The sequence below is a fragment of the Falco rusticolus genome, chromosome 4 (assembly GCF_015220075.1).
Source record: "Falco rusticolus isolate bFalRus1 chromosome 4, bFalRus1.pri, whole genome shotgun sequence".
Lineage (NCBI taxonomy): Eukaryota > Metazoa > Chordata > Aves > Falconiformes > Falconidae > Falco > Falco rusticolus.
The window spans coordinates 1,328,757-1,355,939 of NC_051190.1; the positions used below are offsets into that span (position 1 = coordinate 1,328,757).

Consider the following 27,183-nt stretch of genomic DNA (forward strand, 5'->3'; position numbering starts at 1 on the left):
GAGAAGGCTTGCTCTAGCAGCCTTCGGTTAGTTCAGGGAGTGCTAACTAGTGCAAAGGAGACTGGTTAAGAAGTGACTAATAGGATGAAATGGCACTGTCTGATTCTGCATCTTGATTCTCTGGACAAACGCAGTTTTCCATCTGTTATTTGCAGCGAAGGAGCTGAGTTTGGGGGTTGGTTCCTCTTGCTCACCAGCAAGCGAGCAAGCTGATTATTTTCTGGCAGGCATTAGCAGGATGATTACTGACAGCTTCAGTGGCTTCCCCTTCTGGGCAGGAGTGCTAAGGACTAGATTTTATTTGTATTGAGATGTTTGAAGATAAAGATGAGCATAAGGTGGCATTTTTTTAGAAGTGCCTTGGTGACCAATTCCCCTGTCAGTTAGGTGCCAAAATGCTCCTAATTGCATGGTTCGTCTGGAGCCTTGGGTTCTCCTCAGACCGTGCTTTAGATTTGGACCAGGAAGCTACAGCCCACGCTTGCCTGCGTGTTTGCATCTGCCTTCTCTCCACCGGGATGCACTCGTGAATTTTGGTGGTGTCTTGACACGCAGCCTGGCCACAGACACGCGACAGCTCCTGCACCCTGGGCTGCTTGTGGTCCTGCAGGGGTGCCTTGAGAGACTTATCTCCTGATGTTATCTGTCCTCCCCCTCCCAGATCAGACCCTGGCTGGTACACCACCACATTGCAGACTCCCACGGGATGCTTTGCAGGCTTCTCATTTCATTTGCACGCAGGCTGTGCACCGTTCCAAACAGGGGCTGCTTTTCTTACCCTCAGCGTGTGAGCTTTGTGGCAAGCTGTCCCCGCGTTGCTGTGGGGGAAATGGGCAATAGTTGTGCTCTAAAAGACAAACCTGAAGCTTCAGAATAAGACATATATTTGTATTTGTCATATGCTCCACCAGCCAGTCTGAGATGGTGTGGGAAGTTGTCTCCACGTGGTTCCTTTAGCTTTTTCCACGCATCAGCAGCTCTTCCAGGATTTGCTGAGCTTTCCCTGCTCTCCTGCAGCCATTCCCACCGCTGCCTTCCCAGCAGTATCCCAGCTCCTTGCCGCAGCCTGCTGTTCCCTCTGTTCCCTGACTGAGGGCTGCCGTCTAGCCCTCGCCTCTTGGATCAGGATGTTGCTTTAATTGCAGTGTGCGTGGCTTTGGCAGATTTCAGCGTGACAGCGTAAAATCCAGATGTGGCCCCGGAGAGCTCCTGGGGAGCCCACCCGGAGGCGCCGCGGGGAAGGGACGTTACACTGACTGGCTGATTTCATGAGATGACAGTTCACCTGCAGGCAGAGCTGATGAATTGAAGACATGTAAGGACACTCAGGCAGGTCACTGGCAGCTCGGCTCAAGGGAGAGGCCGGGCTGTTGCAGTGTTCCCCCAGGATAAGCCAGTAGCACCCATTAATGAAACCCTTCCTCATCCAGTCAACGCTCTTGGCACTGAGCCTCTCTATTAGCCTGATTAACACAGTACCTTTGTTACCCAGTTTCAGCTTTGGTTATTTTTATACTTGTGTAGTTCTGGCTGTACTGGTGCCTGTGAAAGGCAGAGGAGGGAGCTGTGGCTGTGGCCTTGCGGGGCATCTGCTGGGGGCTGGCTTCATGAGTGGTGTCTCTGGGGCAGATGCCTGCTCGGGGCTCTTGGAGTCGAAGTGCTCCTGCCAAAAGCTTGCTGTCTTGCTCTTCTCAAACATGATTTTTCAGGATTTCCAGCTTTGTAGAATATTAAATACACATGCTTTTGGGTAATTCAGTGAAAACCCATGCTTCATTTCTCCTCTGATTCCTCATGAACTTGCCTTCTCGTTTTTCAGCTAGTTGTGCATCCTGATGTCTTAACACCAGAGGAGGATGATGGGTTGTATCTTTTCCTGAACAAAGCTCCTTTGTTCCGTCCTGTTCAAAGTGCTCAACCTTGATGACACTTGACTTGAGATGACTTGGGAGCTCTTCTTCCCAGCCTAAAATAATCACTTTAAACAAGTCAGACTGTGCTCCTGAATTGCCCAGTGGCCCCCTCTGACACAGGGTCATATAGCCAGCAAGGTCCGGTGGCTTTGGCTGCAGTCAGGTGTCGTAAATGGGCAGAGCTGGTGAGGAACCATTCGCTCTCAAGTCTGCAAAGTCTTAACTATGGTCACTTAATGCTCTCCTTTTTGGGTTTATTATTTTTATGTAGTATGATAGCAACCTGGGTGACCTCCAAACGGACCAAAATAACCAACCCTCAGCAAAGACAGAACTATTTTTCATTATAATCCTAAATTATGGCTTGGAGAGATCTCGGATGTTCAGTTAATAAGTCTTTCTTCTTACAGCTCATTTTAAAGCTTCTGCTGTCTACTGCAAAGGCCAAACTCTATACTGGAGATACTTTTAGATCTGTATTGTCTTACAGCAGGAGAGCAAAACAACCTGCACATTACCAGCGCTTCCTTGCATCTCCTGGTAACAAATACAGGGGACGGGCTGTTTCCACAGAGTTTCCTAAAATAGGTGATGTTAGAGTAACTTTAGAAACATTATAAACTCAAGCCGTGCCTGTTGTTTCAGATCAGTTTTAACTGTGTGCTTTTCGTGGTGTTTTTCTAGAGTCAGTATAATGCAGTCACATTATACTGCAGTAAGGTCAGTAAGGTGCAGTGCACAGGGATGCTTTTTGGTCCCCTGTATGTACCTGTGCAAAACCTTGCTCTCCTGTACCACACCCCTCTGCAGGGCGTCAGGATCTGGCCCACCATGCATGTGCCTGCCTGTAACTCTTAGCGGTGTTTAAATCTTCCCTGGGCACAGCCAGCATGTGCTGCGTATATTCCTGCTACATTATATTCTTAAAGGAAATGCTGATGGGGAAGTTTTCGTCCCTGGTGGGATTTACAAATGATCTGCGCTCGCAGCTGTAGGACAGCATTGAGAGCGCGAGGCACATCTGGCGGCAGTGACCCCACAAGTGCTGCAGGTTGCAGACCCAACCACGGATTGGGGAATAACAAGATTTGGGTGGGGGTTTAGAGGAATATTCTGGGATGTTGCAGGAGTCTGCAGTAGGAAGGGTAAGGCTGGTGGTTGTGGGTGTGTTGGGCGCTGCGTGCAGGGCTGGGGCAGGGCAGGTATTGGATGCAGACATACCAAATGTCAGTAAAGATGGGGTGGTTCAAACTTCCAAAGCTTTCGAGATCACCATGGGTATAAAATACCCTATAGATGAAAGGCCTGCAAGCTTTACCTCCCTGAGTCTTCTGCTGAGCCCAACAGCATGCGTATAATTTGCTTTAATGGTTAGAAACATCTGCTGTTAAAAGTGATGCTTAATATATTTGGCTTGCATTTCCAGTCATTAGTTCTTTTTATGCCTTTTTCTGCCTAATTAAGAACCTTTTAGTACCTGATACTGTTTCCACTGAATGGGCTGCTGTATCATAATCAAGTCACTTCTTAATCTTCTCTTTGATAAACGAAAAAGATCAACCTCTTTAATTCTCTCATTTCAGACATTTTCTGCATCCCTAGAATCACTCTTACAGATCCTGTCCGTATCTCCCACAGTGTTTCACTAATCTCCTTAAAAAGTCAGTGTGGAACCGTGGAGGGCTCTGGAAGGAGCCCCTTGGTGCTGGAAGAGGCAGCTGAGCCCCCTCCTCACTCCTACCTTCAGCACCAGGCTTCCCCCACGGAGCGAGCCCAGCTTTGCCAGACAGCAGGGACTCGTCTTCATCGGTGTTTATCATCTCACCAAAGCCTGCCATGGGCGAGGGGTGTCAGCCAGAGTGAGACGAAGACCGTACTAGAGAGGTACCTAGGCAGTGGTGAATCCTTGTCTCCCACATCAGCCAGGTAGCTGGTCCGAAATCCATTTAGCATATTCACTATTCATATTTCATAGTGCCTTTTTTGTTAGCAGGTTATGCGTTACTAGGTCAAAACACCGTTTGGACATCAAGAATATTGCTTCTGTGCATCACTAATATCAAATGTGCAGAGAATAAAATCAGGTTTGCTTCCCATGACCTTTTTTTCCTAAAACCATGTTGACTGGCATATATGCGTGACCTGCGGTGCTCCACTACGTGAATCCAGCGCTGCCTGTCTGGCTTGCTGTCCCCTTCGGGCCATACCTTCACCCTCTTGGATATTCAAACAGAAGACTCTTGCAGTCTTCTAAAATTTCCTCTTAAAAATGAACATCAGCACGCAGCAGTTTTCTTAGCTCTCTTAGATCTCTTGGATGCAAAACTATTCAGATCTGCCAGATTTAAATATCTTCTGGTTCTGGTAGATGTTGTTGAATGTTCTTCTCAATTGCTAATAAGTTGGAAACACTTCATCCTTGTGATGAGTGTTATCCTGCTTCTTCCCAAATGTTCGAGGATGGTAATTACAGTGCGTCTGTCATATCTGTCTCATTAACAGCTTTACCATCTCCACCCTGTGATGGACCCCTGTCCTTTCTAGGGTGGCCTTTGTCCCTAATGCCCTCTACCAGTCGTTCCTACTGCTCCGCAAGAGACTTCTTCCTGAGGCTCCTTTGTTTTCATACGGCTTAAGCACTTCACAGCTTCTCGGCTGATGTTGGTGAGCTGAGCTCCGATACTCGCTGGTGTTACGTTTCCAGTGGTGCCTCCATCTTGCACAGCAGCCACCTCCACTTTTACCCGGCCTCATTTGCTCTTCATGGAGACATCAGCCTGGTGTCAGAGCTGTCATCCACATCCCCCTTTTCTTTGTATTTTTTAGTATTTCCCCAGTCAGGTTTCCTGGGGTGTAGGGTGTCGGCGTGCTCCGAGCAGCCAGGCTCAGACTGTGCAGCAGAGCAGTTTTACCTCCCTTATTGTGGGGTGTAACAGTGACCTCAGCGGTCCCACAAGGTGAGCTGGAAGTAGAGTTTTCAGTAATGTTGGGTTTTTCTCACCAACAGACGGTTCATCCTGCTAGTTACCCAGACTGTTAGCAGTAATGAAGGAGTAGGATAAATTATTATTTTCATATTTGTGCCTCCTATTTCTCTACTGTTCTCTGAGCATCTTGCCCAACATGATGAGTCTGCAGGCACGAGAGGCGCATTTGAAGGACGGCACTGCAGGGCAACCAAATAGTCCAGTTTCATCTAGATCTGTTGTTTTATTTGCCCAGTTCTCCACCAGACCAAAACTTCCAGGACTTGGATTAGTAAAGATTTATGCCCAGGCTTTTCCATCTTCTTCCTCTTTGTTGGGGGAAGGATCTTTGGCAAGATGTCTTGGCCCGTCCTCTTTACTGTCTTCCCTCCAGGATCCTTTAAAGTGTCTTTGATCTGTGTAATCCACACACTGTGTCATCGGTTTCATCAGTAGAGGCTGGTCAGGCAATTTATGATAATCCCAATCAAATTTACATTTCAAATGCTTGCTCTGGGAGCACTCCGCCCTGTTGTATTCCCTGCAGCTTTCTTCTGCTCCTCAGGATAGATGTTCCTCAGCAGTTGCTCATCAAGTCACCGAGAGCAATTTGATGGTTCCTATCCCATCTGAAAGCCCACTGGCTTTTTTCCCTCGGGTGCATAAGGCAGGTTTATTGCGGAAGGTGAGAAAACTGCAATGATCACAGTGTTCCTGAGCTCAGGAAGATCCCGGTGAGCTTGCCCGTGAGCTGTATGCAACTTGCACGGCGGTGGGACCTGGGGCAAAGCAGCCACCATGCGTGGCACGGGGAGGGGGGTGAACCAGCAGAGCCGGAGCTGTGAGCTGTTCCGTATTCACCAGCAGCGCTTGTGTCTCCTTAAGGCTGGCAGACAGTCGAGGACAGTCAATTGAGTTCCCTCAATATTTTGGTTGTTTGGAGGTTTATGCAGGAGAGCGGCAAAATATTTTTCCTATTCCAGAAAATAAGTTAAATCTTGTGCCAGGCTACAGTAAATACAGACTATACGGAACCAGGAGTGTGGGGCACGTCCTTTGCCCCACCGGTGGGGCTCTCCTCTGCCCTCAGCTTCCACCTCACCAGAGGGTCTTACAGTGCGGGTAAGGGGATTATGCGGAGAGGGAAGATCTGCATTTCTCGGATACCGGGAACTTTGCGGGGAGAGAGAACCTGAATAGAAAGGATTGGTTCTCCCTTAATTGGAGCTGATGGGGATGGTGGGCAAAGCTGATGGGATTTTGAGAGACGGTCTCCTGAAATAGAATAGTGGGAAGAAATTCCAGCGGGTGAGAAAACAAAAATAACACAAGGAATTCTGTATGTCAGAATGTCTCTCTTCTGAGATACAGCAAGACCATAAGAAACTATAAAAGCTAAAGCAATATTTTCAGGAGCTAAATATAATGTGGCTTGTTTGGAACGGCTTGGAGAAACAGCGATGCAGTGCAGAATTGCTGGGGAAGAAGCTGAGGCTGTTTTTTGCTTGGCTCGGAGTGAAATACTTGAGCAGGGGCTGGTGGAGATAGTGGCGTGGGAGCTCGGCAAGCACGGTGAAAGCTGAGAAGAGCACAGAGCTGACGTGCAGCCAGGCTTGCAAGATGATGGGAAGAGCTTTGCTGGAGACTAAGAGGCAATGCAGAGCTCTCTCCGACCCCCTGAGCAGCCAGCTGCTGGGCAGAGAATGAAAGAGGTGGAGGTTTGGTCATGCAGGTCCCTTGAATTCTAATCCATCTTTCTTAGTTGATCTGCATTTCTTCGATTTTAAGAAGTTTGTTATTTGAAGGCTGGGCTTTATGAGAGCCCTCCTGGGGTGGGGACCTGGAAGGAGGGGTTCAGGGCACACCTGCCTCCCCTCCTGGGACTCGCCATCCTGCCCCGCCGCAGGACCTGCTGAAACACCCAACTGCATCTCTGCAGGCAGCTCCTGTCAGCTGGAAAAGGTTAAAACGTGCCTGTACTTGGAGTGTATGGGGAAATAAATACCCTGCGGCCAAGTTATGAATCAGTTGTGCAGCACCTGCGCCTCCAACCACAGGACCAAGCAGCCCCACAGAGCTGGAGACGCGGGGCTGGATGAGGGGCTGGGGCAGGTAATGTCTCTGCAGTGGGGATTAAGCTGAGCCTTAGAGGTGATCCGTAACACTGGGATGAGGAGATGGCTCCTGAAATGAAAGGCAGGAAAACCCACATCTCATGTGGTGGGTGCTGGCCAGTGGGACATGGACCCCCAGGAGAGCGCTGAGGCTGGGAGCTGTCGAGTGCTGCGCGCACAGTAGCCCGTGCCAGGCTCTGGGTCTGCTTGTCTGGGATGCTGCTCCAGTTTTTCAGAATGCTCTGGTCCTTCCTGCTACCTTGGCTGCTTGTCTCAGAGAAATTTTTTGCAGGCAGACTCGGTTGTCCTGCTGACTGTGCTATACATTAATATTTGCACAGCCGCTGAGCATCCTGTGGATTCCTCGTATGGAAAGGCTCGCAGCTTTCATACGGCCTCTTTAATTAACTTAATTCAGACGTTAGCGTGTCACAGGGAATGTCTCTCGAGGAGGGAATCTTTCATTTATTGCCACTTAGCCAGGGAGCATTATATTTTTCATTTGCATCCAAAAGTTCATCGTGATGAGAGTGAAAATTAACCATTTACTCCCCAGTCAGCACTTTGCCTGCCCAGCAGCGCAGATGCATCCTGCGAGGAGAACCTGCTCCCTGCTGCCCCTGACGGGCTGCAGTGCCGGTTTTTTGGGTGGGATTCCCGAAAAGCCATCCCTGCTGGCCCTGGGGAAGTGTCGGGCATGTCACAGCAGCTTTTCCTGCAGGAGGTACCTGGCAGCAGCAGGCAGTGTGCCGGCGCTGGGGACCGTTGCAGTTATGCATTATAGCAGCATCCCTCTGCAGAGCTGCGCTGGCCCTCCTGCCAGCCCTCTGCTCCTCTCTGAGGGACCCTGGCTGTCCTCTGTGCCCGCTCTGGTCACCAAGTGGGAGGGAAAAAAATGGGTCCGAAGGAGGTGGTGGGGCCGGGAGCCCTCAAAGGCCCCTCTCCCTGTGGGAGAGGCATGAAATATGCTGCCTGCAGGCAGAGCCTCGTGGCTAGCAGAAGCCTTGGAAGCAAACCAACGCTAATTAAAGCTCGCTTTCGCACTGGTGTGTTGTGCCGTGGGCACCTGTGATAGATGGGGTCTGTTCGCCCTGACTGCAAGATACTTTTCGTGAAGGATGTGGTACCGCAGTGTTTTTCAGGGGTTGATGGCTGGTTCCTAGAGCTACATAGCGGGGGGGTTAGGAGGATCTAAGGGTGTGCTGGGGCTGCCTGCCGCTCACTGCCTGTGTCCTCTCCTTGTCTCACAGGTGAAGGAATGGTTGTGCTTGAACTGCCAGATGCAGCGGGCGCTGGGGATGGACATGACCACCGCTCCCCGCTCCAAGAGCCAGCAGCAGCTGCACTCTCCTTCGCCGTCCCCATCCCACTCCCCAGCCAAGCACCCGCTGCCGCCAGGTGCGGATAAGTCCCCACCAGCCACCCGTGCCCTGCCGACCGAGCCACCCAAAACTCACCCCACGCCGCCGCAGAGGGAACCACATGCCCAAGGACAGCCAAAACCTCAGGAGGCAGCCAGGTCTTCCCCGCAGCATCAGCAAGCCAAGCCTTCCTCCTCCGAGCAGAGAAAGACGACAGGAGATGTGGGGGCGAAGCCTGCTGCCCCGGCCCCTGGGGCTGGAGCACAAGAGCAGCCCCAGGAGGGGCTCACAGGGAAGCTCTTTGGCTTCGGGGCGTCCCTCCTGACCCAGGCGAGCACCCTCATGTCTGTCCAGCCAGAGGCCCCCCCTCCGAGCCAGCCATCTCCTGGCAAAGTGCCTCCAAAAATTGTCTTCAGTGATGCCAGCAAAGAAGCTGGTCCCAAAGCCCCAGGGGCACAGGGCCGGGCTGCTGCCACACCGGCCGTGAAGCCAGGCAAGCCAGAGCAGGGTGTCAAGCCAAAGGAAGTGCCGAAAGCAAGGGTCTCGTGCCCCCTCTGCAAGGCGGAGATCAACGTGGGCTCCGGCGAGCCCCCCAACTACAACACCTGCACGACCTGCCGGCAGCAGGTCTGCAACATGTGTGGCTTCAACCCCACGCCTCACCTGGTGGAGGTAAGGGGGCTGGCAGGGGTGGGCGCCTTCCGATCCAACGGTCAGTGCTCTCTCCTCGCTTGAGATGGAGAAAAGATGGTGCTTTTTTTCTTCAAAGGTTTCAAAAAGCCTTTAGGAAGATGCTGAAGCCAACTCCCTCCTGGTGGAAGCCCCAGGGCTGGAGGCCATGGTCCTCCACCTCTTGACAAAGACATGGATTTCATATATGTTCGGTGATCTTGTGCTGGTTTGACATAAGGAGCAGAGCGATGGGTGGCTGCTGTTCGGGGCACCTCCAGCAGTCCCTACTGCTCCCCAAAGGTGTCCAAGGGTGAGGAAGTAGAATAGAAACAGGTCATGCAGGTGCTAGAGTCACTCATAAGCATCCTCCTCCTGGTGCTGTGGATGGACGCCTTGGCCAGGCTTGGGATGAGGCTGGTGAAGGACATTCTGCAGTACCTGCAATCCTCAGATGGTGAGGGTGCGAGGAAAATGGTACAGTGGTGGTGGGTAAGTGGCAGGACCTCAGCAAGGTGATTTTAAATCAGCTGAGGGCACACAATGGCCCATTGGAGTTTGCTGCCCTCTCCAGATGGCAAGGGCCCAGCTCCGTTGTGCCTGGGTGCAGGGCAGGGGAATGGGCTGAGCACGGGATGGGTGTGGAGATGTCCACAATGCTGTTTGCATGTGGGTTGCCTGGGTGTCTTGCAGCTTACCGAGATGGAGTGCAAGGAGAGAAGAGAGGTTGAGGTGGCCTGAGGGCCCAGTCTCACAAACTGTAGTCAAGGAGGTCTCTGAATTGTTGCGATGCCCACCCAGATCATCTTCCCAAGCACCAAAATGGCACCTCAGCCAACTCCAGCCACCAATGCCCAGAGAGGAGAGTGGCGGTCAGCTAGAGCATCCTCCTACCCCTTCAACCTTGGTAGCTAGGGAGGGGGAGATCTTCCAAACCCTTGGAGAAGGCCTCTTTTAAAGTCTAGACCCTCATCCCCTCTTCTGCAGGTGATTCAGGACCTTTGTGAGAGGAGGTCCAGGGCTTTCTTCTGGAAGTGTCACACCTCACAGCCAGTCAGACACAAAACCTGTATCATCAGCACATGGAAAAGTTAATGGGAGCTTTAAATGACCAGAAGTAGGATTGCTAATCTTGGCTCTGTTCTGTGGCGGATAATTATATTTTATGTCTCTAGCTCCTCCCTGCAGTTTCAATTACAGCCAGTAATTTTCACCTCTTCCTGAAGCTGCTGCTGTTTGCGGTCATGTTCACGGTGGGGGAGAGCCGCTCTCCCGGCGCAGCGCACAGCGTGCATGTGGAGTTGTAAACCCATCAGATGGCCACCTCCTTGTACATCATGCCATTTCCAAGAGAAATGCTCTGCTCACTGCTCCTACTACTGCTTCCTTCCTACCCTGAGGGCTCGGTGAGAAAAGGTGTCCGGGTGTTTAGTCCCCTGAGTAAGACTGAAGCCCCGTGTTGGCATGCCCTTGGGCAATAATGTGTTTTCAGGCATCAGAAACCTCACAGGCTGGAGAAATGGCTGTAACGTGCTCCCTTTGGCACTCTCTAGTAAATTCAATAGAGAATTAATTAGGGGTTGGGTTGTAATGTGGTGCTCTCTGCAGGTACCATGGAAAGGTGACCTCTCCCCAGTGCTTGTCTCCAGGGTCACTAGCTGACACCTGGGATTAAATTTCAGATTTTGAAGACTGGACTCTGTCTTGTCTTGCTCAGCTCTTGAGCAAATGCCTTTAGACACCCTTGGCAAGCTCACCCTTGCACATATGTCTGTCTCAGGGTTTCTTGCTGCTGCTCATCACCGCGATAGCCACGTGCCTTCACATAGAGTGAAGACCCACCGCGAGGTCCCACCTGGGCTTTGTGGTATCTTGGATTTTGTTTCCCTTTACACAGATTTTTTATCTGGCTTGGAATGGATGGGTTGATTTATGGGATTTTTTTTTTTTTTGAAGAGTCGAGGAAGAAATGCAATACTTAAGCCATGAATGTTCTTAACAAAAACTTCCTGAGGAAGGGAGAACATTGCAAGATCTGTTAACGCAGTCAGGCTTTAGGTTTGCTTGATCTTCTGAGAAAATTACTCTGTGGTCTGATCCTCTTTCTGCCTGCAGCTCACATGAGCTTGTCCCAGGTCCTGAGATTCACACAAATACCAGGACTTGCTCTTTGAAGTATTAAGGCTTAATCCATTAATTGCTTTATGAATTAGGACCTTTTACTGTAAGCTGCCCTTGGAAGTTGTGTGGAAACTAATGAGGAGCTTTGAGCCTGGGTTGGGTATGTGCAGAGGAGCACGCGCTGTGGGTGAGGCGGGCAGCATCCTCTGTAGGTGCCGCTGGAGCCTGGGCAAAGTCTTCACCTCCAGCTTCAAATTGCATGAGTCACAGGGAGGGAGAGGGCATGGGCCTCAATGGACTGGTTTTTGGAGGAAGGATGGTGTTCTGCAGCAGAGCAGTTCTAGAAGAGTGCGTTTTCTGCAAAGGTGTATCATCACTGCAAGCAGTTGAGGCTTTACCACGGTGTTGCCAGTGGGCTGCATGTGGTTATAGTTTCCTAGCAAAACCATGTAGCCATCTTGGAAGGGGGAAGAAACCCTAAATAACCTTTGCATCCTCATACAGAACAAGCATTTTAGCTAACTAGGTCATCTGCACTGCTAGGGAGGCACTAATGAACTGGTGCTGAGAGAGACTGCTCTCCTCGTGTCGGTGCAGGCTGTCGCAGCTCGATGGGAAGCATCATGCCAAGTGAAACTGGTACTTGTTGAGGGGCTGGATGGCCCCAGTAGTATGACGGAAGGGAAGGGCACACTGGCAGCACCACTTCCCTGAGGACCCCGGCTCCTTGATGGCATCACACATAATGTGAGGGTGACGAGCACCCTAACACCCGCTAACCCAAGTGCTTTAGCATACGCCGACTCCCAAATTCATTGTGGCTGTTGAGGAATAGTCCCTGGAAGTGGTTGAGGTGGATCTTGGAGGGAACATGTGGCCAGAGCAGGTTTTTGAGAAGGGGACAGGGAGGTATGGAGGAGCTGCATGCTTAGAGAGACCCCGTGAGATGCATTACCTACTGATGGAGGTGAGACAGTCTTAGGCTGTGGCACACCACTGGAAGGAGACATCCTGCTGCATGTCTCTGTGTGTTTCTGTCGTGTGGATGGGTGATCAGCAAGACACAACAGGTCCCAGTTAGCTGGACACACAGTCAACATCAGGAGGTGCAACTGGTCAGACCTCTGGGCTGCTCTCAGCAGAGCAGGTGTGGGAGGTGTTGCTGTCTGACAATCGCCATTATGAAATGGGGAAAAGAAAAGAAACTTCTGATTTCCCTGAAAAGATGCATTATTATTTACCCATGGTATTTTCATCCTCATCCCACTCCTGATCTAAAGATGGAGTCGGAGGCTCCGGGTCCCTGTCGTCCCCTCCCACCCTCTGCAGCCGCCTGGGGAGGTATCCAAGTAGCTGCCTCCTCCCCGGTGCTTCATTCAGCCAAGTGCACTCAAACCTAGCGAAAGAGAAGAAAATACTAAATAAAGAGCTTTTTTTCTGTGGACTCACCAGCTGAGTTGCATAGGTGCTGAGCCACCAAAAGAAAAGGGTGACTTGCACTTCCATCATTGCCTTTGCGCTGCCATGGGCCAAGTGCTCGTGTAGTCTGGTCCAGGTGAAGGTTCTCCAAGAGCATCTCACCTGTGAGCAGCTGGGCAGTGCCTCCAAGCCCAGAGCTCCCACAAGATCCACCAGCGAGGCTGTCTTTCCTTTGGCCCTCGGTACTGGTGGGCATGGTCAGAAGATGATGGTGAGGACTGGGAGTCTGGGGCACTTGCAGAGTTCAGGTACAAGCATGGCATTTTGGCCCCGCATCCCAGGAGAGGTGTGTGGGCTGTAGTGGCCCATGGCTATGGAAGCTGTGGGTGACCAGCAAAGAGAGGAAGCCCAGAAGAGTGTTTGACCTCCACTGCTTTTGCTTGATTGTCGTGATATGTTACCCAGCTTTAAGTAAGCTATGTGAATTACCAGAAGTCCAGGTGCCTGGACCTTCCTCCCACCTCATCACACCTCCTCCAGTAGCTGGCTCCTAGGAACAGCACCATGAGCTGTTCCCAAGTAAGAGCTGGTGATTTGGGGCTCTCCCAGAGTCCCTGCGGCCTCAGCCTGGTGGCATGCAGGTAGGAAAGAGGTTTCTGTTGCAGGAAGACCGAGTGCTGGGCCATTTCATTGGGGATACAAGAAATCACGCCTGCTTATGGCAGTCTGCTAAGGGAGCAAGTGATCTGGCAAGAGCTGGCTTGCAGCATGATTGCCTTGTGCTTGCATGATGCTCTCCTGGTAACCCTCATTGACCCCAATTGACTCCAGGGGTTTTGTATTAAGGAACAAATGAACTATGCATGTTGTGTTACTAAATAAGCATGGCAGGATGCCCCTTTGCCTAATTAACCAGCCTGAAACAGGAGTGGTGACAAGTTATGTTGTAGAACACTGCTGTTCCCTGGGTGCTAGGCTGTGACCTCCAACGGGTACCTTACTGTCAGGAGGGTCCTCTTACTGATCTGTACCTACCACACCGCATCCATATCCTAGAATTGTGGGTTTTTTCTTGTTTTCCCCATGCACTGTAAAAAGCATCTTTTTTTTAATAACAGTTCTGGTGTCATGGGTGTGCTGCTGCATCTCCATATCTGGTCTTACCAGTCAATGCTGTTAGGTTCCTTATTATATGCATATGTAATATATTATATGCATATCACATGCGGTATCCTGGATGTGATACCACAAGTCAAACAGGATGCAGGAGCAGCATTTACTTGAGTCCTTTGTGGGATGTTCCCCTTCTGCTGCTTGCCTTGTACCTGCAGCCAGGTACAAACAAGCCCATGCAGATGGATTTCTTGCAAAGAGCTTGTGAATCACCGCATGGCGTGCTTTCTGGAAAGCCCTGCGCCTCTCTTTCCATCACACTCCAAGACCTCCCACTGGGCAAAATTGGGCCCTGAGCAGCACAGCCCCCCAGGACACGATGCTGTGCCACTCGGGTTCGAGATGCTGACACCAAGGATGGGGCTGAGCCTGCCCTACTTGCAGAAGGAACCCGTGGCAGCTCCTGTGCTTGGCTGCAGGGAGGAATGCCTGTGAAAAAGGGAGTTTAATTAGATGGAAAAAACCTCCGTGAGATCAGCCTTTGTGCAGAACAGGGTGCTGCCAGCAGCTGGAGGATGGGTTAGAGAAGGGGGGCTGAGGAAAGGTTTGGTGCCCAAATTATTTTGGTGTCAGCACATGGATTTCATAGAAGAGGAAGAAAGTGAGTGGGGAGGAGCATCGGGCTCCTGCCTCACTGCGGGTGGGGGCCGGCAGCCTTGAGCCGGTGTTCGACCCCCGGGTGTGCTGTGCCTCCCTGCCCCCTTCCCAAAGGTCCGTGTCTCACTGGGAATGTAATTAGCTGGTAGCTCCTGGTCAAAGAGGATTAGCCGGGTTAAGAGAGTGCCTCCAGCTCAGTGCTGTCCCAGGGTGGCAATCCCAGCCCCAGTCTGGCGTCTGGGGCCATGCACGGCTCCTGGGCACCCCCGCCACCTTCTTCCAGGGGAAAAGCAGGGTATGGGTGCCTTGCCAAAAACCTGCCTCCAGAGCTCAGGCAGTGCCTGGGGGGAGGATCCAGCAGCTCGCCGCCCGCAGAGCCCCCTGCCCTTCCTCCGTGTCATGCTCTTCATATGACCCCCCTCCCAAGGAGCCACCTGCCTGCGTGTGGCGATGGGGCGGGTGGGTGACAAGTGGGGACAGGCACCTGAAGTTTGCAGACATCATTTGTCCATAGGAGTCTGGGTCCTGGTATTTCTGCTGGGCTCAGAGGGCTGAAGGGCACCGATGGGCATGCTCTGTGGCCCTGACGTAGCAGGGAACAGCTGTTGCCAGTCACCCCTTTGAGGCTGTTTCCCCTGAGATCGAGCATCCTGCGGTGACAGCTTGGCGGGGTCCCCAGGGCTCGGCCGGGCCCCCTCTCTGGGGACAGGAGGAGCAAGGTGCCGTCTGAAGGGTGGGCAGGGGGTTAGGCCCCTGAGTTCCCTGCAGGCCCCAGAGATGCGGGCCACAGAGTGCAGCAATTGCTGGGTTTCTCCTGGATTTTTGTGTAGAAATCATGATTTTTAAAAAAGTCCCCCAGCCCCAGGGGTATAAATATTCAGGTCAGTCACATAAACTTAAGTCAAACAGAGACCACTGCGTATGACAGCATGAGATGAAGTCGGTTTCACCGGCGTGAGCCCTCAAATCCCGTTACGGATTGGTAATTAACAGCTTGCTGTGACTCAGGAGTTTTCTGTGCCGCTTAACCCGCTGTAATTAAGCCAGCTCTGGCTGCTGGGCTGGGCAATGCCGGGCTCCCCGCCGGCTCCTTCTGCAAACCTGGGGCTGAGGTGGGGCCAGGGGTCAGTGGTGATGTGTAACCCAGCGGACTACTTTGAATTAGGAGTGAAGTCCCCTTAGGTGGGTAACGCACAGCACCCGCAGGTGTCCCACGCGTGTGATCCCTGTTTCTGTGGCTGTTGCAGCCCCCCCGGACCCCACTGATGGATGTTGTATGGAACGCACGGGATGGGACCTCCCTGTCTGCTGCAGGCTCTTGTCTTCTGGTGGTGTCTTTGGAGGTTCTAGGGCTACTCCAAATGGTGGGCTTTGCCTTGCTGAGCCTGCTCGCAGCTTCTGGCCCCTTAGAAAATTATCTTAAGAATTGCTGTTCCTTTCTTTAATCAGAAAAAAACCCCAGAGCTCTAGATTGCTTTCCTCCTTTAGACGCAGTTATGTTATGAACGGACAAATGTTAGCCGTACGTGAACCCTGCTGATTAATGCTTTGCCGAAAGCCACTGCCCGCGCCTGCAGATTGTTTTCAATGGTTCATAAAACCAAGCTATATATTCAGAGGGGTGACAGTGGCTGAGCGAGCAAAGGGATTTCTGCCTTCCTCGCTTCTAAATGAAGATGTATTTGAAGTGAATGATGCTTCCCTGATGGCAGGCTGGTTTTCCAAAGCATATTTGCTGTGCCCTAGGGCCTGGGGCTGCTGCCTGTTGTATCGCTGCGCTCCTGGGCTAGCAAGCTGCCTGGGCCACCAGTGCCCAGGTGTCCTCCTGAGCTGTCTTGCCAGGAAGGCCAACAGGTATGTCAAGAGGAAAAGCCTGAGTGCTCACCACGGAGCAGGCAGTGCAAAAAGTCAGGCTTAAAACAGGGAGCCCTTTGGCTTTTGGGGCATCAGTATTGGTGCTGTGGGCCCACCAGTGGTGCTGGAGGTCAGGTGGGTGCCAGGGCAGATGTGATACCTGTCTCCACCATAAGTGCTCTTCTTAACAGCCTGTCAGAGTGGAGGCAGCTGCCATGCTGGCTCTTGGAGCTGCCGCCTCGCTGCAGGGTGGGTGGCTGCCCACACCGCTGCCCCAGCGTGCCAGCCGCTGCCCGGGCATGGCAGCCCGCTCCCAACCACCAGGCAGGGTGAAGAAGACCCACAGGCCAGTATTCTCCTAGAGGGTGCTGCAGGCAAACCTGCAAGAGCTGGTGCCTTGCAGTGGATTGTAGCAGCACTGCTCGCTGCCATTGGTGGCAAAGCACCAGCCATTGCTCCTGCAGCAGGCAGCGGTGTGGGTGGGTGGGCAAGGTGGTGCCTGCAAGCCCTGGGGGAGAGGGGGGGCTGCTCTGGCCCTGCTGAGCTGGGCCAGCGACAGCAGCCAGCGGAAGGGAGGCTCTGCTGGTTCCTGCCGCGGTTCAGGCTGGGAAGGCAGAGGGTGAGTGGTATTGCTCCGTTAGGCAGCAGCGTGGATTTAGTTCAGCCTTACTTGACAGTGAAACTTCATCTGTGAGTATCGATCATGGTGTTTCCTAGAAAGTGCCAAGAAATAGTTTAAGGAAACCCATTTTGCCCATATAACATGGATAGGTCCTCATGCCAGCTCTGGTCCCCTGCTAAGCTTTGATTGCTCTTCCCAGCAGACAATATTTTTGGGTAGGTGTTGCATATCTGCTTCTAAGGGGTGATGGTATTCTGCTCAGGAAACTTTCATGGCACAGACTTATCCTTCAGAAGCTCACTCAAGTCATCCTTGAGTAGATGGAGGGGACTGTGACCTTGCAGCAGGGACACAGACAGACGTACAGGGCTATCACTGCGAGAGGATTTGATATTCTCATGAGTCGGGTGCCATGAATATTAAAATTCATCAACCTGGGAAGGGCCTGAGTAACTTTCCATCTCCCGGCTGAGGTTTCACAGTTTCAGAAAGACTGAAAGAAGATCAATAACTGCCCTAAGGCGCCTTGTTAGGGACTTTCTTGACCTTGAGAAGCTTTGAAAAGAGTTACTGTTGTACGTATGAAAGGTTGAAGACAGAAAAAATAGGTGAAGTAGAAGCGCGGAGAGGAAGCAGGATGAGCTAAAGCTTCCATAGCGTTTTATGGATGTCGGAAAGGTTTTTGTAAATGAGTGCTGGAGAGCAAAAAACCCCAGTTCATTCACAGAACTCAGGTGTACCTGGTTCTAGCACAGGATTTTCTAACTCCAGTCTTCAAGTCAGACCCGGCAGCTGTGCTGGTGGGGCAGCCCTGGAGCCTCGTGCCTCGAGGAGCCCCCTGCCTGGCTGCTGCTGTGGGCAGTGTCACTGACGTCCACTGCAGGACCAACCTCGTAGCTCAACAGACGAGCCCCACTCGCAGGGAGCTGATGCCCATCTCAGCAGACACCTTGTTCTGGCACACAGATGGCATGGAGGCAAAGCAAGATGTTCCCGTGGCATCCTCCTAAAGGTGTGCCAGATGCAGCAAAGAGCGGCAGATGGTGGAGGAAAGCAGGGGAGGAAGAGTGTGATGCTACAGGGGAGGCATGGGGGCTCTCAGTGGGATGGGGACAGCCTGGACCCTCATTCTTGCTCCTGCTGCATCTTGTGTTGAATGATCAGTGGCTAAAGAAGCTCAGGAGCTGTTGCCAGCGCAGGGGTGGCACCCAACATCAGTAGGTTATTGCCATCTCTGCCCTGGGTAAGGCGGTGGTGGGATTAGAGGGGTTTGGGCTGGTGATGCTTGGTGGCCCCCAAACACACCACATAGGATTACAGACCACGTCTGCTTTAGGGGCAGTGTCACCTCGATCACATCTGTGATGCTCAGCTTGACAGGATGATTTCTTGGGGGCCAGTGGGATGTGGTAGCACTGACCCTTGAACCCCTGCTGCTTGGTGGGGTGTGTGGGCTCCTGTGTCATGAGACCTCTCCCCTGCCCACAGGAGGGGTTGCTGGTGGAGATGGAGAACATCTGCCTGGGGTGGACACTGCTCTTAGGAAGACAAGAAGTCTGTGAAGGGGGTCAGATTGGAGGGGACCTTTGGAGCAGTGTGCTCTGAGCAGCCCTGTGGGGGTGCACGGTCCCCAGGCAGGTACCAGCAGCAGATGGCAAGGCTGGTGAGACCACATAAATCAGTCTTGGTCTGAAGTGCAGTGGGCAGGAGAAATGGCTCTTTTTATTGGAGGTAGTGAGGGGATTTGGCTGTTCAGCTCCTATTTCCACCCCCTGGAAGCAGGCACAGATTATCGTGATGTGCTTGCAGGCCATTATACAACCTGGAGCTTGCTTTCTCTTTTTTTTTTCTTTTTTCTTTTTTTTTATAACATGCCGTGTTAGTACTTTATTTGGAAACATGTTGGGACACTTAATCGAGCATTTAATTAGCTTTGTAACACTGGATTTCTGAGTGGGTTGAGGAGGAGGCAGCTTAGGGCTGGGCTGCAGTGGAGATGCTCAGTTTTCCAGCTGTGATGGGAGCATCTCGGGCTGACTTTGCTGGTGTTGATCCACCTTCCAAAGCACCATCGTTTCTCCTAGTGAGCCCAGTGGTGTTTTGCAGTTGTATCCTACAGTCTTTGGCATCTGTAAAGTTCCATGGAACAAAATTAGAGTAGGGAGAGGTGCTGCTGATGGTGAAGTTTGTGGGTGTGCTGGGGAAGCAGCCAGCGGTGAGGCTGATGATGGGATTACCAGCTGCATGTGCATGTGTTGGGGGTGGTCATTGCCAGCTCAGGTCAGGCTTTTTTGTCTGTTCCCTCCTTTCCATGTCAAAACTGTTGCTGGTGAAGCCCAAGGGCAGGGCAAGCCCGTGTGGGCAGCACAGCATCCTGGTGCTGGAGTCACATTGATACCCTGCTGCTGAAGCAAGCCCAAGCCTCCATCAGCCACGTGCATGTTAGTGAAGGCTGCATCCTTCTCCAAGGGCCAACAGGACCTAAAAGGCAGTTTTATGACATCTACAACTCAACCACCGCAGGGTTTCACCCTGGTTTAATAATGTTTCCCGTACCACGTAGTTCACCATTCAGACCTTGCCATGTGCTGGGATGCCCTATTTTCCTGACTACGTGTGTGAGCCATGTGAGGTGAGGACTGTGAGATCCCATCTCCTGAGAAGTACATTGAGTGCTGGAGAAAACGCCGCTGGGCAAGGGGAGAAAATCTATGCAAAGAAACAGCGTTATTAGTGTGGCTGCAAGTGAGCGCTGGGGCGTCAGTCAGCCGGGTGTTTGTTTCCATTCTCTGTTAAATGGCCGCGGGGCTTTGCTGAAGGGACGCAGCCTGATCCCATTGGAGCGCTGGCACTGCCAGGAGGTGCCAGGTGGAGAGCTGAGCCCTCACCATCATCCCTCTCCTTGCGTCTCCCTGCATCGCAGCCTAACCTCTGGCCTCCCATGAAACGGGACCTTTCTCCTTGGTTGAAATTGAAATACAGCCTTGTATAATTAATATTGTCAGGGGAATTGGGGTTCTGCGCTGCGGTGCCCGGGACTGGAGAGAGCTGTGGTGCAATGTGCCCAGCAGTGATCCTCTCGCTGGGCGGTGCAGGCGGCAGCAAGGAGCATGCAGCGTGAGCCAGGGCACTTCAGCCTTTTATTTATAAAAATAAAACCTCACAGCCTGTTAAAAGAAAATAAGCCAAATGGAGCGGGGGGGGGGGGGGTGTGTGCACCAAGTGGCTGGCTGGTTCCTTGGCCTCCTGGCAGGCTTACTGGGCTTCTGCACTGGGGAAGCTGGGTGGTACCAGCCTGCAGCAAAAGTAAATGCAAAGGTGAGACAGAAAATGAAAGAAGTCTCTTTGAAGCACACCAAGGCTCTGAGCCCATGCAGGTCTCTGATCGGAGATTTTGAGCCACATTTCATTCTTAAATTATCCGGGCTGATTTTCAGTCTTGGTGGTAGACCTGTTAGCATAGCCCGTGGTCACCTCACAGCCACCTTTTGAATGATTTTTCAGACACAGGGATCAGGAACTGACTGGAAATGCATGATAAAATGCCTTTTCGGTTGACGTTTGCCACTTAGCTTGAGAGGGAAATGTTTCAGAGGGACAGTTTGGTTTCTGGAGGTGTGAGATCCTTGCAGAAGCGGGGTGCCCAGGTGCTGGCTGGCAAAAGCCCAGACATGAGAAACTGTTTTATTTTTATTATTTATTTATACTTATTTTCTGCTCTCCCAAAGAAGATCCTTGGGATGGCTTCTGGGGACCCCCATCCTGGTGTGTGGAGGAGTTGGGTACCAAACCTTTACAGGCACTTTGACCCCTCCAGGGGCTTCATCTGCCTTTTCATCTGCTTAAAGGCCTTTGCACACCTACTGTCGTTGTGTCCAGGTTCCTTGATCTTGTGGATCCTGGCTTCCTCCGCACGTGTTTCATTCACAGAGCAGAAGAGGGAAAGACACGTCCCTGCATTCTGTGCTTTTTTTCTTTTCTCAGATTTCAGCGAACCTGTTCGGTGCAGAACATCATCTCTGCCCCTACCATGTAAACTGAAACAGCTTCATTTTCCTACGTATCTCTTTTTTTTCTTTTTTTTCCACCTATAAAATGTGCCTAGCAGCAGCTGCTCTGTTGGGCAGCCTGAAAGCCATGCTGCAGCATCCTCAGTGCTGATACGGGATTTCATATAAAGCCCGATACTTCCAGAGTCTCATCTTTCACGTAAGGTTGTAAACCAGCTCCTCTCCAATAATCAGAAGTGTAGGAGGGATTAGCTAGGAGGTGCAGTTATTAACATAAGTGATTGTAATTACAAGCCCAGGCATTAACATAGATGCTCGTGCTTGATCCTGCAATAATTACGCTCTTTTCCGTCTTTGATTTTTATCCCGTTTCTGCTCCAGTGAGTGGGTGGAAAGGCTTGTCCAGTGCTTGAGCTGCTGCGCATTGAAGTGCTTGGTGACTTGCAGGCCAGTGCCTGTGTTTGGGGCCAGAGGCGTCTGCATCTCCCCTCTTGCCTCTGGCTTTGCTACCTGTTATTTCTGGCACTGCGAGGTCTGACCCCCAAAATGGTGGTGACAGCTCTACTGCAGTGTTTGGGCAAGGGGGTTTCATGTGGCCCCACTGTCCGTCCTGCAGCGCACGGCCATGCCTGAGCTCAGGGAGCCCTGCCAGGAGCAGGGCTCAGCATCGAGCCGCATCGCTGGTGCCTGCAGCGGCCTCCTGGGCACGGCTGCTCCGGGGCAATGGGCACATCCCACCTCCCCCAAGGCTAAAGTGTGGCTCTGCAGGGACAGGCGGCCACCTCTCCTGCCCCTGCTCTGGCCTCAGCCATAACTAAATGAGGTTAACCTGGGTGTGTTGGAGCAGGATCTGATCGCGTAGGCAATACTTAGAAGCCCTGCAGGACAAAACACTCCATCAAATGTGTGATCATTCCCTGAGAAAAAGGGGAGGTTTTAGGTAAGGTCCCTTGAGAAGCTCACAAAGCAGAGGAGGGGGCGGGGGGCCGGGCTGGGGAGGGGCTCTGGTGTCTCTGGAGGCTCACCTGCTTTCTGAGGATATCGATTGCTCCAATACAAACTGTATTTCTCTCGAAAAAGTTTTCCTATTGTGCAAACGCCAGCACTAAATAGCAGAAAATAACCACCCTGGGGACAGCTTCTGCCATCCTGTTTGGCTCTTTTCAGGCTTGCTAGCTATATAATGTGCTAGCTATATAATGTGTTAGCTATATAATGTGCTAGCTATATTATGTGCTAGCATAGGTACATTTGGGTGACATCCTCCTTCGGTGTTTGGTGCATCGCACACTGTTGGTGAAACAGCAGATTTCAAGGTTTTATTGCATCCAAATTTATCTGTAGTTATTTAGTAATCTGCTGGAATAATTTTTCTGGAGTTCCGTGATTTCACCCCAACATCCTTTTCTCTCTAATTCAGCTAGATCTGGCTGTAGCTGGGAAACACCTCCATTTCCCAGCATGGGCGTGGTGGGGAATACCAGCACCTTTCCCTGTCCTGTGCCCCCTGCGCATCTGCTCGGGGCTGGTCACCTCCAGCATTGGGGTGATGCCTGCAAGTGGCATCGGCGTGGCTGCTCTGCCACCCAAGTAATTTTAATTTTAAATCCCCCAAATTTTAAAGGTGATCTCGGCCAGGCATAAAAAACTGGATAAGAAATGGGACACAAAATGAAAGTTTAAAGAGGGAGTGTAGCCGTGGCTTTGCCATACCCTCAGGAGATGGCTTCACTCCTGTGAACAGGAGCTGATGTACCCGCACTCTCAGGAAAGGATGTCCAAAATTATTTATCATTTTTTACTTTGCCAAGAGTTTCTAAATATGTGGCTTGAAATGTCACCTGGAGAGGTGAGATCTTCTAGAAAGTATGCAAAATGAGCAATTATAAGTAAGCAACCCATTAAAGGCAATGCTATCACCTTCTCTCTGTATCAAAAAGTCCTCTTTTTGGGTAGGTAAAAGGTTATTTGCAAACTGAGTGGTGGTTGTTTTGTATTCCTGGTGTGATCCAAAGTCACCTGCTCTTTCTGGTGCAGTCACAGCCAAACACAGGTGCTCTTCCCACCTGCCTGCAGTGGGGAGCTGAAATTCCTGGCCAGGGCGATGCCGGGGAGCCAAGAACTAAACATGCCCCTGCCCGTGCTTTGGGCACCCAGGGGAGTAACAGCTTGCAAAGCTCAGCCTAAGGAGCCTCCTGCACTGGCAGAAGGGAATATGAAACTTATTGTGGAAAATTGTCTTAACTACTTTGTGTGGCAGAAATGTGTGGCTGGGGGGGGGGGGCGGGCAGGCAGAGGTGTAGCCCAGCACTTCACTCACCACCCAGAAGAAAAGCTTTTCCCTTCTGAGGCTGTTCCTAGAGCTGATATTAAAAGCTGTTTAGGAGCTCCTGGAAACCATTCCCTGACAAAGCAAATCATTTCAGCTAATTAAGAACCCGATGCAAAATCCCCAGGTAATACTTTGCAACTTAAACAACTTTCCAGGGCATTTGGAAGAGAAACGCGTTTAAAGGCGCAGCTGCCGGAGCTGTATTTTCTGTGTTGGAGGGCGAGGCGGAGGCAGGGATCCGGGAGGACGCAGCGGTGGTTGTTGTGGGTTCCCCTGCCCAGCCCCGCGGTGTTTTAAACTGCCTGGCACGATGAAGCTGGGCGAAGGGGACAGCGGGAAGGCTTGGCCATCGTGGCTTTCACCAGGTCCCATGTGGGCAGCATCTGCCTTGCGAAGCCTTTGGCAGCACCCCCGCGAGCACCCTGGCAGCCGTGCTGGTGGGGTACGGTCTGTGGGGTGCACAGGGGCTGTGCTGCCGCCCCAGCGCTGGGCACAGGGCTGTGATGGGACGCGGCACAGGGCAGGTGGGGTTTAAACCGTCTTCTCCGACATACCCTGGAGTCCCCACTCGGGGACCTGCTGCTAGACGGGCCCCTGTGTGCTGTGGTTGTGGTCCTCAGCTCTGCAGGGGCTCAGGAGGAGGAACCAGGGTTCTCTCTCCCCAGAGCTTCCCCTGTGTTTCAGGCAGGGAAGACCCTGGGCAGCAGCCCTGGGAGACGTTCAGGCTCAGCCATGCAGAACCGCATGGCGGCATCAGGGAAGGGAGCAATCCTGGTTCCCCCAGCCCCGTGGGCAGGAGGCGGTGGAGCTGGGGCACCTTCTCACTGGGGCTGAAAGACTCTGTGAGGGCTCTGCCTCCCTTTGCTGAGGATTATTTTAGGTCTGTTTCTGCCTCAGTGAGCCGATGCCAGCTGTCCCTGCCAAGCGATATTTGGGAACCGGGGCAGGCTTCTCCCCCTCTTTGCTCTCCATGTAGGTCCCCCACCAGCAAACCATTGAGCTCCCTCAAAGCTCATCCTGGCTATGACCATCAAAATGCACCAAACCCCCTCAGCAGAGCACGGGGCTTTATTTCAAAAGCCTTTGCTTCTGCTTTGCCTCCTCAGCTTCCCACTTCCATCTGCTCTACCTGCTAAAATAAGGCAGCGTGCTGCAGATGAGGGGCGCCGTGTGGGGAGCCCCACACTGCCCTGCCCGGGCTGACCCAGTGCCAGCTCAGCACCCAGGGACCCTCCACTGGGCATCTTCTGCTGTGGGCTGGGGGAAGCTGCTGCCGCTGCGGGTAGGGGTTGTCCCCTCCGGTTTCAGGTTTGTCTCACCATGCGGATGGGGAGAAGGGTACCCAAGGGTACCTTTGCAAAGGTCTGGGCTTCTCATCCTGAAGGTGCTCGTCTCACACCCGGGGCAGATGATGACTTGCTGAGACCAGCTGCCCAAATTTTAAACAGTTAAGTGAAATTAACCCTCTGTTAAGAGACCTTAAGTCTGTGGAGGACAGCCCGAGTCATTCATGCCTCTCTTTGCCCCTTGGTGTCCTCTCCCATGCTCTCCTTGTGGAGGAGTCACTGTAGGAGCACAGACATAGGACCACCTTCACCGCCCTCTTCCTTGGCATGATGAAGTCTTGCAGGTAGATTTTCTGGGACCCTTTGCACCCAACAAAGCGAATGTCCGGGGCAAGGTGGGACAGGAGCCGCTCGGTGCCCCACAGCAGAAGTGGCCACGGCAGAGCAAGGTCCTGCATCAACTTTAACGTTCCTCATGGCACAAACCCAAGATGAGAGGTGAGGCTGGGAAGTGGAGAGAAGATGTTTTGCACAGTTAGCCTCAAGACCTCATTGCCCTGGGTTCCTTGAAGCAAACAGTACAACAAAACACTGGAACCCGAAGGAAGGATCTGGGGGAAATGGAGACACCTTTGTCAGTGGCGTGAGGGATTTTTTGATTTAGAAATCTGCTTTGCGAACTTCAGATGGTATCTCTGAATGCTTTGTGTTTTCCTGTGCCATGACTAGAAGCTTTTGGCTATTGTTTGTGCTGTGACTGGGAGATAACTAGCAGGCAGTCTCTGATCTCCGACACGTGGTTTTATTTATTTTGGGGGGATAGGATATTTTAAATTGTTTGGAGCACAAAGAGCACCTGGCTCCCAAGCCTGTTGAAGCAGGAAAGCATTGGTTTCAGTGGGGTTTGCTTGACTTGGAGAACAAATATTCCAAAAAATCCACCCCTAGTTTAGACAAGAAATGAAGTATTGGTTGGGAATAACCCCTGAAAGTGTGAATGTGGGTGTAAGGATAGGACCTGCGCTGTGGGTTTGCCTGTGGCTCTGCAGGTCTGGGCTCCGTCCTAGCCAGGGCTGCATCCAGACTCTGGAACTGGACCACCTGGGATGAGCGCGTGGCCGAGTGCCAGCCCGGCACTCCTTGGCGTTCGCAGGCTGGGGCAAGGGGGCTGCAGCGGCAGATCCCACTAGTTGCCAGGATCGAGCATCCAAACTGCACCTAAAGGGCTCGCTGTCTGCAAAGGAGCTGTGAAATTCCCAGCTTTACATAATTTCCTGATTTACTTGGAGCCTTTAAGTATGACCAACAGTCATCTGTTTGCTGAGAGCAAATAGGACATCGGGGAAAGAGCAAACTAGAGCTAGGCAGCAGTATTTTTAACAGATCTGGGTTTTTCTTTAGGCTGGAAATCAGATGAGTGTTGCCAGCCTTCAGAGGAGCAGGTTTCTGCAGTGCCCTGAACTACTCTTAAAGTAGAGCTTCTTAAATTACTTAAAGGGTTTATATGAGGTGGTTCCTCCTGTGGCTTCAGGGAGCTGACAGGTCCCACACGCATCTGTCTGTCTTTGCAAAAAGGGCAGCTGGGGAAGGAAATGCCTTCACAGATGCATTTTAAACTGCGTAGACGTTCATGTGATTTTTTTTAAAAAAATATGAAAGCAACCATTTTATGTGGACTTCACCATTTCATTTTGTTTTGGCTTCTTAGCTTCATTCTTGCTGCCTTTTTACTCTTGAGACGGAAAATCTCGGCTCTTCCACCCCAGCGCCTGTAGCCAATTCCTACCTCCTGGCCGCAGAGAGACCTGGCACCACTGGTGGGAACATCCATCCAGGTCAGGGTCACCATCAAATCACCACGTGGCAGCTGAGGGGCTATCAGCTATTTTTAAAATAAGTTTACATCAAAATAAGGGGGTTTTGAAAATCAGCTGAAGTTTTAAAATAAGTCTTGAAGATGATGGAAATTATATTGGCCCCACCAAGGCGCGGACCCACTCTGTAGGCAGCTCGTGGGTTCCCCAGGTGTGCTCTTACGGCTCAGATTCTGGGCGTTTTGGTGGGGTCAGGAGTCATGCAAGATGAGCAGAGCTGGTGGGGACGGGGAGATGCTTTCCTGACAAGGAGGGCTGGGAGCTGGACCCCAGTGGGTGGAAAGTGCTGGCCGTGCTGCTCCAGCTGTGCCGTGGGCAGCAAGGGAGGGGATGGCAGAGGGCGTGCAAGGCACGAGCGTGGGAAGATGCTGCTGTGTATAATTTGAGCGTTGAAATGGCTCATCTGTCTCTGTTGTAGTAACCCATGTTTCTAGAACATTTCCCAGCCTTTTACTGTAATAGTTTATTGACCTGCACAGAAGCATGAAAGTTTATGAGAGTTAATTTTTCAAGCTTATCATTTGATTTATTCCATAAAGGTAGTTCATTTAATTAAAATATTTCTGCTGCTGAAATCAGGACTCACAATTTGGAAGCCTGGAGCGGGGTATATGGGTTTTTTTGAAGCAGCAGTCATTTAATGGGGTCAAACAGCATTGCCCAGAGAAACCGGAGCGTCCAGTTCTCTCGGGATACACATATTTCGGGGCAGAAATCCTGGAGGGAGTCATAGCAATAGAAACAGAACAGGATGGAGAAAGAGAGGAAGGCAAAGAGCTGAAATCAGGGGGGTCACAGGTGACCCCCGAGATGTCTGCCTGTGTCTGCGCAGCGCTGGCTGCTCTCCACCCAAAGGTGAAGCCCTGGCCTCT

General features: G+C 51.8%; 1 protein-coding gene across 5 annotated transcripts in view; it reads left to right on the forward strand.

The window, feature by feature from the left end:
- Nucleotides 1-27,183, forward strand: part of BSN (bassoon presynaptic cytomatrix protein) — a 96,470-nt gene that overhangs the window by 40,733 nt on the left and 28,554 nt on the right. For all 5 annotated transcript variants that reach the window (XM_037385681.1, XM_037385682.1, XM_037385683.1 and 2 more), the window contains one exon: nt 8,244-9,026. In XM_037385681.1, the coding sequence (XP_037241578.1) occupies nt 8,244-9,026 (783 nt within the window). The remainder of the gene's footprint in view (nt 1-8,243; nt 9,027-27,183) is intronic.